At 49.4% G+C, this 19,038-nt stretch overlaps 1 protein-coding gene across 1 annotated transcript in view; it reads right to left on the bottom strand.

The window, feature by feature from the left end:
• Nucleotides 1–6,589: 6,589 nt before the first annotated feature.
• LOC308057408 (hydrocephalus-inducing protein homolog) overlaps nucleotides 6,590–19,038 on the bottom strand; it is a gene marked incomplete at its 5' end in the record, with an annotated part of 77,431 nt that continues 64,982 nt past the window's right edge. The window contains 12 exons of the mRNA XM_080411522.1: nucleotides 6,590–10,509; nucleotides 11,694–11,915; nucleotides 12,257–12,399; nucleotides 12,984–13,247; nucleotides 13,833–13,941; nucleotides 14,483–14,675; nucleotides 15,636–15,787; nucleotides 16,400–16,635; nucleotides 16,994–17,432; nucleotides 17,793–17,961; nucleotides 18,284–18,522; nucleotides 18,802–18,970. Of these exons, the coding sequence (XP_080267648.1) occupies nucleotides 10,345–10,509; nucleotides 11,694–11,915; nucleotides 12,257–12,399; nucleotides 12,984–13,247; nucleotides 13,833–13,941; nucleotides 14,483–14,675; nucleotides 15,636–15,787; nucleotides 16,400–16,635; nucleotides 16,994–17,432; nucleotides 17,793–17,961; nucleotides 18,284–18,522; nucleotides 18,802–18,970 (2,500 nt within the window). The remainder of the gene's footprint in view (nucleotides 10,510–11,693; nucleotides 11,916–12,256; nucleotides 12,400–12,983; nucleotides 13,248–13,832; nucleotides 13,942–14,482; nucleotides 14,676–15,635; nucleotides 15,788–16,399; nucleotides 16,636–16,993; nucleotides 17,433–17,792; nucleotides 17,962–18,283; nucleotides 18,523–18,801; nucleotides 18,971–19,038) is intronic.

The following is a 19,038-nucleotide window of genomic DNA, read 5'->3' as shown; positions in this document are numbered from 1 at the left end:
GCTGGTTTTGATCAAAAAATTATTATTACAATAATGATCAAAAATAATAATCCTGTTTGCAAAATGCCTTTAAGCCAGCCTCCTAGTCCCAACCAATTTCCACATTCAGAATACAGCATAAATACAGAATACAGAATAAATTATCTCCATCAAGGCAAAAAGGCTTAATTTTAAACACAGAGATGTTTGCTAGTTCAAGGCAGAAACCCATTTCTTGTAGAGGACATCTGAAGCACTTTTTTTTTTTTTGGGGGGGTGGGTTTGTAATCAATTCCGTATTTTTCCTTGAGAAGCTTAAGCTGTTCCTCTTGTTTCAGGAGTGTTTCCAACTCTGATTTGTCGAATAGGTCCGTATTTCCCAAACATATCGTACATTTCCTCCGCTGTGATTTTATACGGCAGGTTCCGAATATAGAGGATCCGATTGACCTCTGGGGGCAGCCAGATGTTAGCTCGCTTGGCCGCTTGCATCGCCATGGTGCCGATCGGAGGGGGGGGGGGGCGGGGGGGGGTGCCGCCTTGGAGAGAAACCGCAACCGGGAAGGGGCCTGCCGGGCTGCGCCGCCGCTCGCCGCTGCCGCGGGGTCCCGGATGCTATCCCATACGCTAATAACCCGGGTAATTCCTTTTTACAATCTATGTCCTGCACGCTCCGCTTTTCTAAAAAGCATATGAGTACGTTACTTGTCTCTCCATACCTTCGTCAGCGCTGTTGCAGCCTTTGCGAGACTTCGGCGACGCGTGGCCGGCGGGACCCTCTGTAGGTGCTCCCGGGCGCGGGGACTGTGCCCTTCCGCCTCCTGCACTGCTTTCAGGACTGGTACCCGAATCTCCGTCGAACCGTGGCTCGCAGGTTCAGACCTCTCTAGGGTCCCTGTTCGGGTGCCATTTGTTGCGACGGAGGGAAGACACAGTCACTCAATATGAGTGATCAGCAGACTTCATTTATTGTCCCTTACAGTCACCTTTTATGCCTTCTTATAATTAGCTCATACATATTACCAAGCCCGCCCCTAGTTTCTCTTCTGTAGTTATCTGTTCCCACCTGCAACATTCTTTTCCCACTGGAGTCTTCCTGTTATTGTGTAACTTTTGCTTTACTTCAGATAAGCTGAGCGCGATGTGCATTTTTGTCCAGCCAGCTGGACTATGTCTATGTGAACTTTTTCAGCTAGCCAGTTATCCACAATCCCCAAGACTTAAACTACGGACTTAACCTTTAAGACCTAACCCTGACTCAACCTAAAGATTCAACCTTAAGTCTTAACCCTGAGATTAACCTTGAGACTTAAACCTGAGATTAAACCGTAAGACTTTAACCCTAAGTCTTTAACTTAAGACTTAACCCTGAGATTTAATCTTAAAACTTTAACCCAAAGACTTAACCCTAGGACTTAACCCTAAAACTTAACCCTAAGACTTCACTGTAGGACAAGGCCTCAAGGACAGGAGTCCAAGTACTGATAGCCTGATGAACAGAGACTTGTTAGAACCTGTAGGGCACAAGCCCTGGGAACCAAGGAACAAGCCAACTGCAGACCCCTGAGCCGTTACAGCTGAGGAGGCAGCCAGGGGGACAGAGAAACAAGTAGCCAGATAAGGGAACGGATGGCACCGATATGTAACTTTGTTAATCAAGAAAGCCACCTAGAAAGAAACTCCTTAACTTTGGAATAGAAATTATTGCTATGTCAAGATAAACTAATAAGTTCCTATTGTTCTAACGGTGTGCCTTAAGTATCAACCAATCAGTGTTTTTTACACTTAAGATTTAACCAATCAGTGTGTAATATGTAGAAAGTAGAAACGTATACAAGTGTAAGAAAATCACTAATAAACCGACAACTTGCTTGCATCAAGCTGCGTCCCGTCTCTTCATTCGCTGCAAATTGGTGACCCCGACGTGATCTGGTGAAGGATCTGATGTGGAGGGACTCTTGAATCGCCTGACTGAGCGACATGCAGCAAATCCCACAGAACTTTGAATGATCCGCTGAAAGGAAGCGGGAGCCGGCCTGAAATCCCTCCGGAGTTGAGAGGTGAGCTGTGGGAAATCCGTAATGGGGAATCAGGCTTCGTCCCCAGAAAGAGACGTTTATGAGCTTATGAAAGGTCTCCCTAACAAACATGAGAAAAGTATTTCTGAGCATGACCTTAAAGCAATGCTTAAGTGGGTGCAAGTAAATATGCCTGCAGTGACCGCAACTACAATTTTCACGCGGGAACTTTGGGACGACACAGGGGTGAAATTGTGGGATTCTGCGACAAAAGGCAATACTGAGTCCCACCGTCTGCTCTCTTCGTGGAGAGTTATTTTTGAGACTCTGAAAGCACAAAAAGAAAAGGCAGAGGAAGGAGAGGAGGAGGAGTCGCAAGCTCCTATAGCCCTTTCCTTATCAGCCTCTAAATCACAGTGCTCCAAACCCCTGGGTGTCAATGCAGTGGAGTATCTGCCAGAAGAAGATCCCTTTGACCCAGGACTGGTAGAGCCTGAACAAGAACCTGATTTATACCCTCCTGATCTACGTGATGTGTGGGCAAAAATAAAGAAAGAAGCCTTAAAGGAGGGGGATCTAGAAATGGCTAAAACTATAGTTGCTCCGGTCTTGTATTCTCAGGGTCGGGCAGGGGGAGCACGATGGGAGGCTCTTTCTTTTTCGGTTGTTAAAGAACTGCGCTGCACGGTTATGGAACATGGTATTTCTTCTCCCTGTTTTATAAGTCTGTTATCTTCTGTGTTTGATGCTTATGTCATGACTCCTCATGATTTGAAATCTTTAGCACGATTGCTGCTAACCCCGACTTAGTACACGTTATGGGAGTCGCACTGGAGAGGGGGACTGCAAGCACTCCTGCTCACGTACGTTAACCATAATGATGCTGCATCAGCTGCGCTGGCAATAGAGCATCTTGCGGGCACCGGTGCACGTGCTGATCCGGTAGCGCAGGCTCAACACTGCCCCCGTGCGGCTCTCGAGGCAATTAGAGAAGAGGCGAAAAAGGCTTTTTTCCAGGTCCCTGACGTACAAAAGCCACAAAAAGCTTTTACTAACATCACTCAGGAGTCTCGAGAACCTTACATGCAGTTTATTGATAGACTAAAACAGGCTTTGGAACGTCAAGTAGATAATGCGGAAGCTCGGGGTATATTGCTGACAAAACTAGCTGTTGAAAATGCTAATGTTGATTGTAAAAGGCTACTGAAGTCTCTTCCCAACCCGAACCCCACTCTGGTGGAAATGGTGGAAGCATGTAACCGAATCGGTACGGTTGACCACAAGTTTGAAGCTATGGCTGCTGCTTTTGCAGCAATGTGTGGTGTGGGGAATTGCTATGGTTGTGGTAAGCCTGGTCATCTAAAGAGAAACTGTCTTGTGAGGGCTGCGGGGAATAAACAACAACCTCCTGGTCCTGGAGTTTGTCCGAAATGTCAGAAAGGGCGTGATTATGCTAATCGATGTTGACCTAAGTATGACTTCCAGGGACAACCGATACAGGGAAACCGACCGCGGAGCGTGGGGCAGCGATGCGCGCAGACACAAATGCCACAGCTGACATTTCAACATCCTTGGAGAGAAGCACCGACACCTCAAGTCTCTGTCCAGCAACCTCAGGCAGCGCCAGATTGGACCTGGCAACCTCACACACAGTAACACTGCTCAATTCCTTGGTTCATTTATTATCAACAAATGTCAAAGGACCATTACCCCCCAATACACAAGCTCTGTTAATTGGTAGATCTTCCACAACATTGTCTGGTCTCTTTGTTTTACCAGGTGTTATTGACTCTGACAGTGTGGACGAAATCAAAATCATGGCACGGACTCCATTTCCACCTTGTACGATACCTCAGGGTAGTCAAATAGTGCAATTGATTCTGATTCCAGCAAGGGTAAACTCTCTTATCACTGACCATCCTCCGCAGAGGAGAGGAGGTTTTGGATCCACAGGGTTACCTCACATTTTGTGGGTACAATCCATTTCTCCACAGCAACCTATGTATCAGTGTACCCTTATTTACAATGACCAACAAATAGCACTGAATGGGATCATTGACACTGGAGCTGATGTCACAGTAATTTCTCAAGCCAAATGGCCTCCGCAATGGCCACTGACTAATGTCTCTCAGACACTGGCTGGGATAGGGGGGACCGGTAACAGTCGTCAGAGTTTGGAACTAATTCGAATTCAAGGACCAGAGGGACATGTGGCTTCTGTTAAACCTTTTGTGCTGCCTGTCCCTATGGTTTTGTGGGGATGTGATATATTGTCACAATGGGGAATGTCCATCCGTACACATTTTTAGATGGGGCCATTGAAGTGCGCAATACCCTAAAAATAACCTGGAAAACTGATGTTCCTATTTGGGTGGATCAATGGCCCCTTCCTTTGGAAAAACTTCGCGCACTTCAAAACTTAGTCTCAGAACAACTGTCCCAAGGACACATTGTACCTTCTACTAGCCCATGGAATTCACCTGTTTTTGTTATTAAAAAACAAACTGGCAAGTGGCGCTTGCTCCATGATCTCAGAAAAATTAATGATGCTATGGAAGATATGGGAGCCCTCCAACCCGGGCTCCCGTCCCCAACTATGATCCCTCGACATTGGCATCTAACTGTCCTAGATCTTAAAGATTGTTTTTTCAGTATCCCGTTACATCCAGATGATGCCCCGAAATTTGCCTTGTCAATTCCAAGCATCACCATGCAAGCTCCGTTGCAGGGATATCAGTGGGTTGGACTGCCACAAGGTATGAAAAATAGCCCTACAATGTGTCAATGGTACGTTGCAAAAATACTCAGTCCTGTCCGAAATGCTATGCCTACTGTGTTATTGTATCATGATATGGATGACCTTTTAGTGGCAGCACAACATCACGAAGTCATGGAGAAAGCTGTAGCCCTTGTCACAGATGCCGTGAATTCGGCAGGTCTCTCTATAGCACCAGAAAAGGTCCAGAAGTTTCCCCCTTGGAAATATCTGGGCTGGCGAATAAGAGCACACACTATTGTTCCTCAACCATTGCAGATCAATACCAATGTAAGAAACCTGCATGATGCACAAAAATTACTGGGAACAATAAATTGGGTTTGACCACTATTGGGAATTTCTAATACAGACTTGGGTCCTCTGTTTGACCTACTAAAAGGGGACACTAATCTTTGTTCTCCACGTAATCTTAACTCTGAAGCAGATACATCTTTACAAAAGGTTGCCTCAGCTATCGCTTCTCGACAGGCCCACCGATGGGCCCCTGAACTACCTTTTTACTTGATTATTTTAAACCCTGCTCGACAGCCTCATGCCCTGATATTTCAATGGGACCTTCAGAACTCAGACCCCCTGTCGATTATTGAATGGATCTTTTTACCTAACCAGTCTACAAAAACTATTTTGACACAACATGAAATGTTTGCCTCTCTGATTGTTCAAGCTAGATCACGCCTGTTAACCTTATCAGGGAAGGATTTTGTCTGTATTTGTCTACCAATAACAACAGTATACTTACAATGGCTTTATCAGCAATCAGACACCTTTGTTATGGCACTTGCCGACTATACAGGTCAAATAACTTCTCATCCACCTTCACACAAACTGTTTAACATTGACTTTCGTCTGATGTTAAAACCCAAAAGAAGCGAACAACCCTTACAGGCATTTACTGTCTTTACAGATGGATCAGGCAAATCACATAAATCTGTTCTCCTATGGTGGGATGATCAACGGAGACAATGGGACTCGGACATAGAGACAGTCTCCGGTTCACCTCAAATAGTAGAACTGAATGCAGTTGTTCGTGTTTTCCGAAAATGGAACGTACCACTCAACCTTGTTACTGATTCCACTTATGTTGCAGTTGTTGTTAAACGAGCCGAAGCTTCTGTGCTGCGGAATGTTTCACATTCACAACTTTTTACCCTGTTACATGAACTTATTTTCCTTTTGGACTCTCGATCTGCACCTTATTTTGTTATGCATATTAGGTCTCACAGCTCACTACCTGGTTTTCTTGCAGAAGGCAATCGACGAGCTGATCTATTGACGTGACCAGTTCAAGTATTGCCAGACCACATTGCACAAGCTAAACTAAGTCACTCTTTTTTCCATCAAAATACTGGAGCTCTTAAACAACAGTTTGACCTTACTTCTCAACAAGCGTCAAATATTATTGCTGTCTGTCCTGATTGTCAAAAACATTCTTTCCCATCAATTGCTGCAGGAGTTAACCCTAGAGGATTACAAAGCCTACAATTATGGCAAACAGATGTCACACATTATTCTGAATTTGGTAACCTTAAATATATCCACTCTTCCGTTGACACATTTTCAGGTGCCTTGTTTGCCTCTTGTCACACAGGAGAAAAGGCACGAGATGTTCGTAGACATTTAATGCGTGCTTTTGCTACTTTGGGTATTCCCTTAAAGATAAAGACAGATAATGGTCCAGCTTATGTTTCAACAACTATAAAAACCTTTTTTGCCCTATGGGGCATAACTCATATTACTGGCATTCCTCATTCCCCCACCGGTCAATCTCTCATTGAACGGTCTCATCAGTCGCTAAAACATCTATTACAAAACAAAAAGGGGGAATGGGAATGGCTATTCCAGAGGAACGGTTACAGAAAGCATTGTATGTTTTCAATTTTTTAAATTGTTCTTTAATAGATAACAACCCACCGACAGTTCGACATTTTACTGCAAATACCTCCTTCGAGGCACGGGTTAAAGCCCCAGTATTGGTCCGAGATCCAGAAACAGGTACAATTATGGGACCATATCCTCTTGTTACATGGGGAAAAGGTTATGCTTGTGTCTCCACAGGAAAAGGACCCAGATGGATCCCAGCAAAGAATGTACGACCTTTCCGTGAACCTTTACCGCAGACAACTGATACCGACACCGACCCTACAGAATGAAATAAAAACTGTGTGAGGATTTCTGTTTTGCATTAGTGTCAGGTAACCAAATTCAGGATATAGCATCTAGATTTCACTTTTTACAGCGCTTGGAATGGACAATATCGCCCTGGATTAAACCACTTAACAAAGGTAATACGTTTGGACCAGACCAGATCCCCAACGCACTGACGGCACCGCTAGCAGATATTATCTTCCATTACATCGACTTTCAACGACACTGTCATGAACCAGATTGGACAGCGTCTCGATTTCTACAGTTATGTTGCTATGAACATGGACCATCTTGTCGACCGTGGATCAAGATTCATCGTGAACTCTGTGATCACGATCGCTGGTGAGTTGTAAGACTAAGGGACAGATGGGGTCATTGGATGTGTTCTGAGTGTAATAATCAAATATTAAGGTTTAATCATATACAGTGGGCTGAACGTTTTATGGGAAAACCTCTTTTGGAATTAGAGGGAGTTATAGGGTTAGGTTCTGAGATTTTGCCAGACTTAGTTTTTGCAAATTTTTTATCATTGATTGAAAGCCTAGAAGTACGGGCTATTGCACGGTTGTTGTTTCAATATATTGTATTAGCAAGCAGAATTTATATTATTAACAAGAACATTACTGTAGGATTAGAGTGTGGACAATCAATTGCAGTGCCTCGGTCATGGACAGTACGACCAGAAGAATGGCTGGTTGTAAAACGACGATGGAAAAAGAAAAAGAGAAACAAGTGTTGTCAGTAATATGGATAATGATGTTCATACCTGGACCTTGGCCTATTGAAGGTGGCTCTTACCCCCCTTTTCTACCAAAGGTAAATGTTTGGGTCACGTTGGCGAACTTGACTGGACAGGATACTCTGTGTCTTGCTATGGCCACTCCGGATCAGCCTTTTTCCACATGTCTTGTGGGCTTACCATTAGATGAATGGCCTATACCTAGGGACCTTCAAAGTCTTTTTCCACCCAAAAACGTATCAAAAAATGTGACAGACAATTGGGATGTATGGATACCCCATCTCCCACTGGCCACTTTGGAACCACAAGAAACTGAACTCCTTGGTTCTGTAAAAATGGATTTTTGCATAAAATTTAACTACATGGGAAAGGATCAATCTAGGGCATGGGACGTTTCCCCTACTCATCCTGTTTTTAGAAATGCAAGTATCTGGTGTAATTACACTGCTAACGACTTGTCTAAATCTAGCAATGCTCCGCTCTCACTACCTGCTGGAGTATTTTTTATTTGCGGTGATAGAGCATGGCCTGTCATTCCTTCTCATATAAAAGGAGGTCCGTGTAGCTTAGGGCGACTTTCCGTCCTGACTCCTAACACATCTATGATTTTACAACATTGCTACTCTCGAAGGACAAAGCGTGGCGTTTATGCATTTGCCTCCGATTGTGATGATAACATGCAATTTTGGTCCTTTGGCCAACGCTTTATTGCATCTCTTCTGTTGCCTGGAGCTGCTGCAGGAAAGGCTCTGGCAACATTAGATAAGCTTGGCTGTTGGCTTGCCAAACAAACTAATGCCACAAGCAGTGCCCTGTCTGGTCTTTTATTAGATGTTGATAGTGTTCGCCACGCGACATTACAAAATAGAGCTGCAATAGATTTTTTGCTTCTGGCACAAGGTCATGGTTGTGAAGAATTTGAAGGGATGTGTTGCATGAACCTTTCAGATCATTCGGAATCAATTCATGCTAGCATCCAAAGATTGAGGGATGGAGTTTCTCATCTTCAACAAAGTGATACTTGGGATTGGTTAGATAAACTGTTCAGTGGTTGGGGCATTTCAGGATGGTTAAGAAGTTTAGTGAAGATGATTATATATGCTTTAGTTGCTTTTTTGTTTGTTTTATTACTTATACCTTGTCTTTTACAATGCTTACAAAAATTAATAACTCATTTGATTTCAGGGGTTCTTTTTGTGCAACAGGAAGGGGGAGATGTAGGACAAGGCCTCAAGGACAAGAGTCCAAGTACTGATAGCCTGATGAATAGAGACTTGTTAGAACCTGTAGGGCACAAGCCCTGGGAGCCAAGGAACAAGCCAACTGCAGACCCCTGAGCCGCTACAGCTGAGGAGGCAGCCAGGCGGACAGAGAAACAAGTAGCCAGATAAGGGAACGGATGGCGCCGATATGTAACTTTGTTAATCAAGAAAGCCGCCTAGAAAGAAACTCCCTAACTTTGGAATAGAAATTATTGCTATGTCAAGATAAACTAATAAGTTCCTATTGTTCTAACGGTGTGCCTTAAATATCAACCAATCAGTGTTTTTTACGCTTAAGATTTGACCAATCAGTGTGTAATATGTAGAAGGTAGAAACATATGTAATTGTAAGAAAATCACTAATAAATGGACAACTTGCTTGCATCAAGCTGTGTCCCGTCTCTTCATTCGCTGCAGCACCTTACCATCCAGACTGGGTGGAAGCAGCTCCCCAGTGTGGCTCAATGCCCTTTCGTCCTCCACAGCCGCCATCCGGTTGTATTCCAGGGCCACATTCCCCGTGTTGGACAGCATGGAACTGAAAAGCAAGAAGGAGGAGTGAAAAGACAATGACCAATAAATACAAAGCAAGTAGAAAAGTAACACTGCATGGTGAGCTTCTGGTACCCCTTCCTTGATGCTCAGGAGTATCTTTGTCCCCAGGCAACTCTGCCACGTCTAGACCACTGCCCTGGGCTACCCGGAGACAAAGTGTTTCAAAGTTTGGAGGTTAAAGAGGAAAGGGCAGGCATGGTGCCCAGGAGACTTAATCCAAGGGTCTTATTCTGGTCTTTACATCTCAGTTTGACATTATTTTGACTGCAAACCTGTCCTCGAGCAGATGAGGACAGGCAACACGCAATGGAAGCAAATCCATGGTTGTTGTCAGCAGAAAGGCATGGCAGAATTGAACCTTTCCTGGCACGCCTTGGCAGGACGGTGGCCACCATCTCCTGCTTGGCTTTACGTGCAGATACGCAGGCCCCAGCACCCTGCCAGGACTTGGACAGGATGAAACAATACATGATTTGTTTAAAGAGAAGAACAGCAGGTGAGACTGAACACAAAGCCCTAGAAGGGACTCGAGTCCACATGTGAGGCATCTCCAGGCGCCCAGGATGTGTGGAAGCTGAAACCTCAGAACCAGCAGGCAGCAGCACACACACCCCTGCCCCCACCCCCCGCCAGGCCTAATCACCCAGTTAGAAATTAGAAGAGGTTTATTAAGTGGCCAAACAATAAACATGTCAGTGTTTTATTTTTTGCCTTTATTGGCACTTTATTGCCTTTATTTTCACCAGACCACGAGCAGAAGGAGAAGCAGAGGCCACCAGAGAGCACGGCACAGCTCCGGCGAAGCAGGCACCAGGTCAGCCCTGGGCAAAGGCAGCTCCCACGCACGGGTCCCTGCCTGGCCTCTGGCTCTCACGGGAATGTCCTCGTCTGGAAGGGCAAGGTCTCCTTGCACTGAATCGTGTCCGTATCCAGCTTGAGCTCAGCGTAGTCGACAACAGCACTGAGGCAAAGCTCCACCTCACGGCTGCTCTCCTCCAGGACAGTGTGAGCTGGTTCTGGGTCTGTCTCGATCACCTCCAAACAGGAAAGGGAAGAATCACTGAGCAGAGCCTAGAAAGCCCGGCTGAGCAAGAGGAGGCTTTTGGCCTCCAAGATCAGCCTCGTACAGGGGCTAGAAAGGACCATTCCCATTTATTTCCCCGGGAAGGTGACAAAATTTAACCCTTCCATTACAGTGTTTGTTTCTACCGACTGAACACCATAATCACCACCATGACTGAGAATACACCCATGGGGACAATGACTGGGTCATAGGTACCTGTCCCTGTGTTTCAACCCTGTAGAGTGTCAGACCTTTTTCATGGCCCGCTACAGATCCAGCAGGCCTCTAAATTAGGATTAAATTCCCCTGTGGGAGTTCTGTGGATGGAGAACCCCAAGACTGAACAAAACCAGAAAGCACCTTTTCCCTCTTGTCTTAGCGGGAGGTGCTTTCCAGACACCATGTGTGGGGCAACAGCCACGCTGGTGAGGGCTGGGGACGGGCGTTTTGGAATGGGGACGAACTCACTAGGAAAGCCTCCGACTGCTGCTGCTGATGGGGAAGAAGTGTGGTTTACAGCTCTTAAAAAGGCTCAGAAACTAGGGAGGAACACGTGCCAGGTACGTGTGTGTGGCACTTTCTGGAGCGATGCTTCTCCAGACTGCTGCACGACTGCCACGCAGCACCTGGGCTGCTCCACAATGAGATATCCCACACAACATGGGCACCACCACCAAAATCTCTGCTATCGGTGTAGGCAGAGCTGACAGCTCACCCACCATGTGCCGGTGGGCTGGCCAGCGCACACACAAGAGCACTAGTGTGGCTCTCCACTCCAAAACAAGAGTCAGAGTGCAGCGCCTTAAACTCCTTGTTGGTGAAAAGGCACTGAATTCGATGAAGAAATTTTAACACCACAAAACGTGATAAAATCGTAAAATGTGCCCTCCCGTTCAACACAGGTTGCAACACTTCAGCTTTTGGCAGAGACCGGTAGTTTGCATGTGGCTAAACGTGTCTTGTCAAAAGACCTCCCCATTTTGTGTTGGTGTCACAGGTCACTGCATCTGCCTCTCCCCCAAAACGCACTGCGGGTGAACCTCACGGGTGGATTAAACGTCAGGAGGACGCAGGAGCTGCTCAGCCAGCAGAGATGGTGGCCTGCCAGGGGTTTTTTGTAGCAGCTCCGTTAGCTTTTCCTGTTTGCGTTTCTTACCTTCTTCTTCACAGGCCACGTGGCTCCTGGGCCCCTCATGGTGGTATCCACCCACTTGATGGTGCGCAGGCAGTCATCCCAGTCTTTAATCTGCTCCGGCGGCAGCGGGAAGGTGATCCTAGCCACCTTGCACTTCACAGGGTGCATTTTGAAGGTGACCGCAACATCCGATTTCAAGGTCACTGTGATGGCCTTAGCACAGCCAGCATGGAGGTGTCCCACCTAGGGAGAACCAGAGAGCCAAGACCTAACTGGAATCACTAGCAAGGGCAGGACTGACAGCAAAGAGATCGATTGATGTGGTGAGCAGCTGTGCCAGGAATCTGCCTCTTACCGTGTGTTCATCTGGGGTTTGACAGAGGAAAATACAAAAGATGCCACCTCCCGTAACACTGAGCCTTTTCTGTGGGGTTGACAGCCCCGTGCCAGCTAAGCCAGGGATTGCAGCTCCTTTGTGGCACTGAAACAGGCTCTCACCGGTACGTGGTGACTCCCTGCCAGCTCCTGGGAACCCGCCGGGCAGGGCTGGAGCAATGGGAAAAGGCAGAGCCATCCAAACTCACCTTGGGGGAGAAGTGAAATGGGGTGTCTGCCAGCCACTCAAACCGCATCGCCTCCGTCCTGCTGCGGTTGGTGATGGTGAAGGTCACGCTGTAGGGTTTCCCGATGTGACAGTCCCCGAACGGGATGTGATTCACTCTGGCAGCTGCTAGGAAGGAGAGCAGGAGGTCTCAGTGTGCCTGAGGTCCATCCACCCCCCTCACATCCACAGAGACAGGCGTGGCCAACTCTTCCTTGCTCCAAGCCTTCCTCCCTGGGGAGACGCAGTTCCCCATCCTACCGCTCCCATGGAAGCGCCCTGCCACATCCCTAAACCCGTGGCTGTGACTGTGCAGAGCCACGCAGCACAGCATGCACTGCCCCTCTGCACAGAGCCAGCACGCTCCCAGACCGCCAGGCCAGGGGGTGACAGCACAGGCTGCGTATATCGAGGGCACAAATCATTAGACACGGGCTTCATCTCCATAGCATACCATGGGCTGGCAGCCCTCCTTTTGGAGATACTCAGCTGAACGCGGGTATCTCTGACCCTTCCCTGCTAGCCTGCAAGCTTCTCCCTTGACAGACGATCTTCTCTTCTGCTCTCAAGCTGCCTCTTAAGCCTCTGCAGGCTACAGAAGGCAGCAGGATCTGGCTGCTAAAGCTGGACCGCAGGTGCGCGGCACAGGGTGAGCAGAAACGTCTGTTTTCCTGTTCCTTGATCCACCTGGGCAGCCTTTCCTCTCTTACCCTCAATTACGTCTTCCTCTAGATTGCCCTCAGCATTCTCCTCCTCCTCACTGTCTGCCACCAGTCCGTGGATGTTATCTAGCGTGAAGTCATCCTCGTAGCCTTCGCCCACCAGCTGAATGTCGGTCTCCTCATACGGGTTGTTCACCACCGACAAGTGGATCCTGCCTTCCACACGCTGGGCCAGGGTGGGTTTGAAAAGCACGTCAAACTCTGCTAATTCCCCACGGAGCAGGACCAGGAGAGCGGTGTGAGGCTTCCTCTCTGCACAGCAATGAAATCAGCGACAAGTGATACAGCTGTACCGCTGAAATATTTCTGTGGGGCGTAAGGGGTTGAAACCCAGCTACCTCTAAGCACAGGTTCTCCCACCAATGGTGCCAGACCCTCCTCCTATGCTCACAAGGCTACGACAGCACCACGCGTATCACTGCTGAAGTGCCTTAAACACAGGTTAACACCCAGCGCTCACTCAAACTGCAGTCAGTCAGCTCCTGCCACACGTAAAGCTGAGCCAAAGAATGGGTTTGGCTTCTGTTGGCTGGCTGTGGGCTCAGGGGCTGCCTCCATTCAGGCTGCTACTCCCACACGCAGCAAAGACCTCAGATGGTCCGCTCAAGTGGTGACAGCCCCCCGCAACTCAACCCACCATGTCCAGAGGAACAGAAAAAACTTCCAACCACTTTCTAGGAGGAAGCCGTGCGCAGAGTCCACATGAAAAGCTGGGGGTACAGAGAGCCCCAGCGAAGAAACAACATCTAACATTTGGCGGCTGCTTGGCCAAGCCAAGAGCAGGGCACACAGTTCTCCCCTGTGTGGATGACCGCGCTTCACACTTACTGGATTTACCTCCTGCAGGAGAGTCCTCCTTCACGCCCCCAGCTTGGTAGACGCATTGTGTGGTGGGCCTGGCTTTCAAGAAGAAAACTCCCGCTTCATCCAACAGGTCTATCGTCAACTGAGAAAAAGGAACACAGAGCACAACCACACTGCTGTGGGTACAGGGTGACACGTGGGTTGGCACCGTACTGGTGCTGGTCCAGCACGGGGCATCCAGCATGCTTCCCTGCTTCAAACACAGCTCTTAGCTAAACTTACAAAGTTCAAGTAAAACTAGACAGAAAAAAGAAGCGTTCAGAGGCGCTGGGATACAAAAGTAATGAAAAGAATTTTTCATTAAAGTGTAGTAAAATGGGATCAAATACAATCTAATGCAACTAGGACATCACACGTGCCCACCCGAGAATCAAAGCGTGAGAAGAGAGATGGGGGGAAAACACCCCACCAACTTTCTTGCGTTGTATTTAACTGAAAAGGATAGGCTAGTCAGAAAAATTGCATTTCCAAGAGGAACTCTCTTCCTGGAAATTACAAGTCAGTCATTTGCTTAAAAAGAATTTCTGAGAGCTGTTTCCAGGTCTGCCATGCTTCCTGGGACCTTTTCTCCACGAGACAAGCACTTGTTCCCAGACCAGAGCGTTCCCTGAGCAGGTCCTCACCTGGACAGGTAGGGTGCCACCATTATGAAGGACCAGAGGGAGCTTTTGTGAATCACCCAGCAACAGCTTCTTAAAGACCAGCAGAGGGTTCCCTCTCTTACTGTGAAGTACCGGGTGCAGGACTGTCACCCGAGGCAGAGTCCCATCTCCACTGACACCGAAGGTCAGGCTTTGCGCTTTAATTGCTGCAGGGCTGCAGGAAAGGCAGAGGAGAGATCGTGACGGCCGGCACTAACCAATTTCCCACCTGGCAAGCAACAAAGAGGGGCCACCCACTGCATTTTCCCTGGCTGGTGCTCCTGTACCCCACGACACAGGTCTCCTCCACCCCCCTCCTCCCATTCCAATCAGGGCCATTCACAAGAGCTCTGAAGAGCCAGAGCCTTCCAGAGTAGCAGTTAAAGAACATGTCACTGAATCGAATCATGCAGCACAGCAGGTAAATAATGAGGCGACAGGTGAGACATGGCAAATTCACTGGCTGCGATGATATGAGACACATGCAAAAAGCACGAGCGCAGCATGGAAATAGTATAAAAGCAAGAAGGGAAAAATAAATGGCACCATCAGTAATGATTATTTCCAAGGACGCTAAAAAAGGAATTGCGTACTAGAGCAGAAAGCTGACTTGTCCTGACTCAGCCACTAAACGGCTGGGGAAGAGCCGGTCAGAGCCCTGGTACACACGTCCCAGGACAGGGGAACTGGGCTCCTCTTTTAGAAGGGCTCCAGTCGCTCCTTTGACAGAGAATAGCTTAACATACCCCAGGTAATCACATACAATCATCTCATTTTAACAGAAACAAGGAGGAAATAATGCACGCTGGCTGGCTGGCACAGAAACGGCTTCATCTAAACCTGTGTCCTTGGAAAGCCCCAGCTCAACTGTTGCACATCTCCATTTCTTGCTGATTCACTAACTCCCAGCTGGCTACCAAATGCTGCACTGCCTTCACAGTCACTCGCAGAGGCTAAGCTATAACCCCTTCTCTTTCTACTCTGTCTAGTAGTTACCGCCTCCTCTATTCTCTAATGCTAAGCACTCTGCCTAAGGCTACCGAGAGCATCAGGGTTAACAAGAGGTCGGGGTCCTCCCAGAGGAGGGGCAGCCATCAGGCAGGTCCCCCCGCCCAGATTTCACAGGGGGAGTTACCTCGCCAGGACATCGAGGGAAGCCTCAAAAGTGCACTGGTAGCTCTGCATCATCTGTGGAGTGAAGGTCACCGTAGCAAAGGCGTGGGAGCAGCTGGGCACGCACATCCGAACAGGATCCACCTTGAAAATGTCACTGATGGGGCTGTGAAACTTGGGGGAACCCACAGAGCCGTGTTAGGAGGAAACATCCTTCAGTGTTTCGTACGCAGTCTTATTCTTATATGCGTCACCGGGAACAGCCCCAGACAGCGTGTCTCCCTTCCTGCTTGCCCTGGGCAGGCTCCTTCCATCGCAGGGGTGACTCCAAAGCGGTGCTGACCTTGCACAGGGAGCCCAGGAGCGCAAAAGCTGGCTTTGAGCACTGGGCAGCCACCCCAGCACACAAGGGAGGGGGGCACTGCACGGAAACCCCGCAACTAACCTCAAACTGGCCTTTAAAGAGAAGGAAAAGGCCAGGGAGCCTGAGGGAATGGTCTGCTTTGAGCCCAGGCACGTCAGGCCAGTAAAGGCCCCCTCTGAGCGGGCTTCCAAGAGATGTGCAGAAGGGTTTGGGTCTCCCACCAAAGACCCGGCCAGAGCGGTGAGCCAAAGCCTTGCTCGAGACGTGCCAAATTCAGAACTGCCACCCTGGCACTGCTGCTCCCCCCTGTAGCCTGACCTGCACGGAGCTGGACTAGGGCGGGCAAGAGGAAGCAACGAGTCTGGAGAACAAGGCAGCGCAGCCTGTAAAGAGCAGCGGTCACCTTGGCCTCTTGTTCTTACCTCACCGGCGATGGGTTTGATGGAAAGGACCACATTGCAGGGGACTTTGTTGACATTGTGGATCTTGAAGCGAGCTGTGGCCCGGTGCCCAACCCGAACGTCGGTGAAGATAAACTTGTTCTCATCTCTGACATACACACCCTTGTCTCGCATCGTCTGCGGGGTCTGGCAGAGGTTGACGTTGCTGCAGATTCGATGCTCCTCAAAGATGGACTCGATGTCATCAACCACAAATGCTGCGGAGCAGAGCAGAGGGAGGGCTGAATGCTGAATTCCTGATGAATTTTTCGGGACCCTGCTGGCCTCTCGGAAGGCTTGATAAACCCTTTCTGCCCAGGTCACTGCAAAACCCAGCCTTGGGCGGGGAGTCGGCTGCGAGGATGGAGCTCAGTCCCAGTCAAGGAGTATTGCTTTCCTTTTATCCTTCCATGCATCCCTCCCAGCCTCTCCCCGCTGGCTGACTTGAAAAGAACTGGAACCTCTGAGGATTTTAGGGTTTAGCTTCAAGGTCAGGGCGCCTCTCTTAACCAAGCAATAAGTTCAGGTGCTGACCAGCAGCAGGTCTGGCTGTGGGAACCTGTGGACGGGGCGTACCTGGGAGGCAGGACTCAGCCAGCAGGGTATAGGGGATGCCGAGGGGATTGTCCTGGGGGTCTCTGTCGCTGATATCGATGCGCAGGTGCTCCTCGCACGTCCCCAGTGATTCCGCAGAGCAATCCACCGTGATCATCTGCTGGCCCCCAGGAGGGATGGAACCAAAGCCAGGGTACACCGTGAACATGCCTAGAGTGAGGCGAGCCTGCAGAAAGAGTCCCAGGAGAGGCTGACGTCCAGCAGCCCAGCCTTGAGCATCCCCAGCAAGGAGTACGCCACTCCTCAACCTCCAGCCAGGCCGAGCCCCCAGTCCCAGGGCAGGGAGGGATGACTCCACGGCCCAGAGGCAGCCCCAGGACGAGAGGGACAAGCCAGGAGGAGCTGCAGGCCTATCCTGGCTGGCACAGAGGACGGAGTTTGGGTGTAAAAGGTGAAGGTGCTAGCTGGGATCCTCCAGCCTCAGGGGTAAAACAGGAGAGCAGAAATAACTGTGAGAAGTGACGGGAGGGAAGGGAGGGGACTGGGAAGACGAAAACACAAGGTCATCTGGTATCTATGGAGTGGGACTTCAAACAGGAACGTGCCCACATCTGTGGCATTCACAGTCCTATTTTGGCTAGCAGCCACCAAAACACGGGACCTGCTCCTCTCTCTTGACCCCACAACTCCAAGTCTGAGCCAGAGCACGGGACTGTCAGTGCAACTGAGCAGCTCCTGCCTCTGCTTGTGGCTGGGAGATGACGGACCTCCATCGTGCAGACCATGTCCCACCCCACTGTGTGACACGGAGCCCCCATCAGCGTCCTCCCCCAGCACCCGCAGCAGTGTGTCTTGGGGAGCGGGAGCCACCCACCTGCATGGAGGGGCTGGCAACCTTCTGCAGCGAGCGCTTGCTTTTCTTGGCTGAGGAAGTCCTTTGGTGTAAGTTCTCACTCTTGCCAGAGTGGGCAGATTTCATTTGACATCCACTAAGAGCAGAAAGCAGAAACACCCATCATGCTGAGCCCCCACCCTGCCTTCCTCTGAAGCCAAAGCTGACCTTCCCCTCCCCACAGACGAAAGCCTCCCTGCCCCTCGCAGCCCCGGCGGCACCTCCTGCAGCTTACAGACAGCTCAGCTGTATCACCAGCTTTGCCCGACACACGGGGACACTGAGGCACTTCTCCACTCCCTGTTCACAAGCAGGTGACGTGAACTGGACAATAACCCAGGTGTCTGGGCTGCCTGTCACACACCAGCCACGCTGTCGTGCCTCCTCAGGCAGGACAGGTGATGCAGGTCTTCTCTCACCTTTTCTCTTGCAATCGGGATGCGTCCTGGTCTGCTCGGTAGATGAGGAATTTAAAGTCAAGGCTGCCTTTGTTCTCCAGCATGAAGGTGCAGGTTTTCCTGCTGCCCTTCACCATGGCACCGAAGTTGATGAGCGAGGCGGGGTGAATGCTGTACTTGCTGAACACAGCTTTCGCCGACACCCTCACTGGGATGACGGCGACGGTCTCGCCTCCTCCGCAGATGCTGGGCTCCATCACCTGCAGCCAGAGGAGGGCTTGGTAAAACCAGCAAAGAGGCCAGCCTCTGACTCTGTTCCCTGATCCCATCCCAGGTCCCCATCAGCTCATCCTCCCTGTTTCAACGCCTCCTCCGGAGCCAGACTTTCAGCTCCGCTTAGGAAGCATCACAAATGTTTTCTGAGACATTGCTGTCACCTACGAGAATTACCCAGCTAAAGCCCTCCTTCCAGAAGGCACCTGTCCTGCTCACGCTCCCAAGACGTGCTGTGCCACCGCTGCCTGGCTGGGGCAGCTCACCTGGTAGTGCAGGATGGGTTTGTCCTCGATATTCACTTCCATCTTGGGGTGGAAGAACACCTGGACCTGCACAGGGCGCCCGGAGGCAGCCAGCAGGCCCTTCTGCGGCTGGATAGTGAAGTGGCTTGCCAGGTCTGGTATGGTGGTGCCTGCAGCTTTCAGCTGGAAACTGGGGAGAAAGGGAAGGAACAAAGACCTCTGCAGTTAAAAGTACAAGTGCCACCAGCACAGCCAGGA

The sequence above is a fragment of the Falco punctatus genome (assembly GCF_963210335.1).
Source record: "Falco punctatus genome assembly, contig: scaffold_88, whole genome shotgun sequence".
Lineage (NCBI taxonomy): Eukaryota > Metazoa > Chordata > Aves > Falconiformes > Falconidae > Falco > Falco punctatus.
The sequence above is the reverse complement of the archived record's forward strand: the minus strand, read 5'-3'. Positions and strand labels throughout refer to the sequence as shown.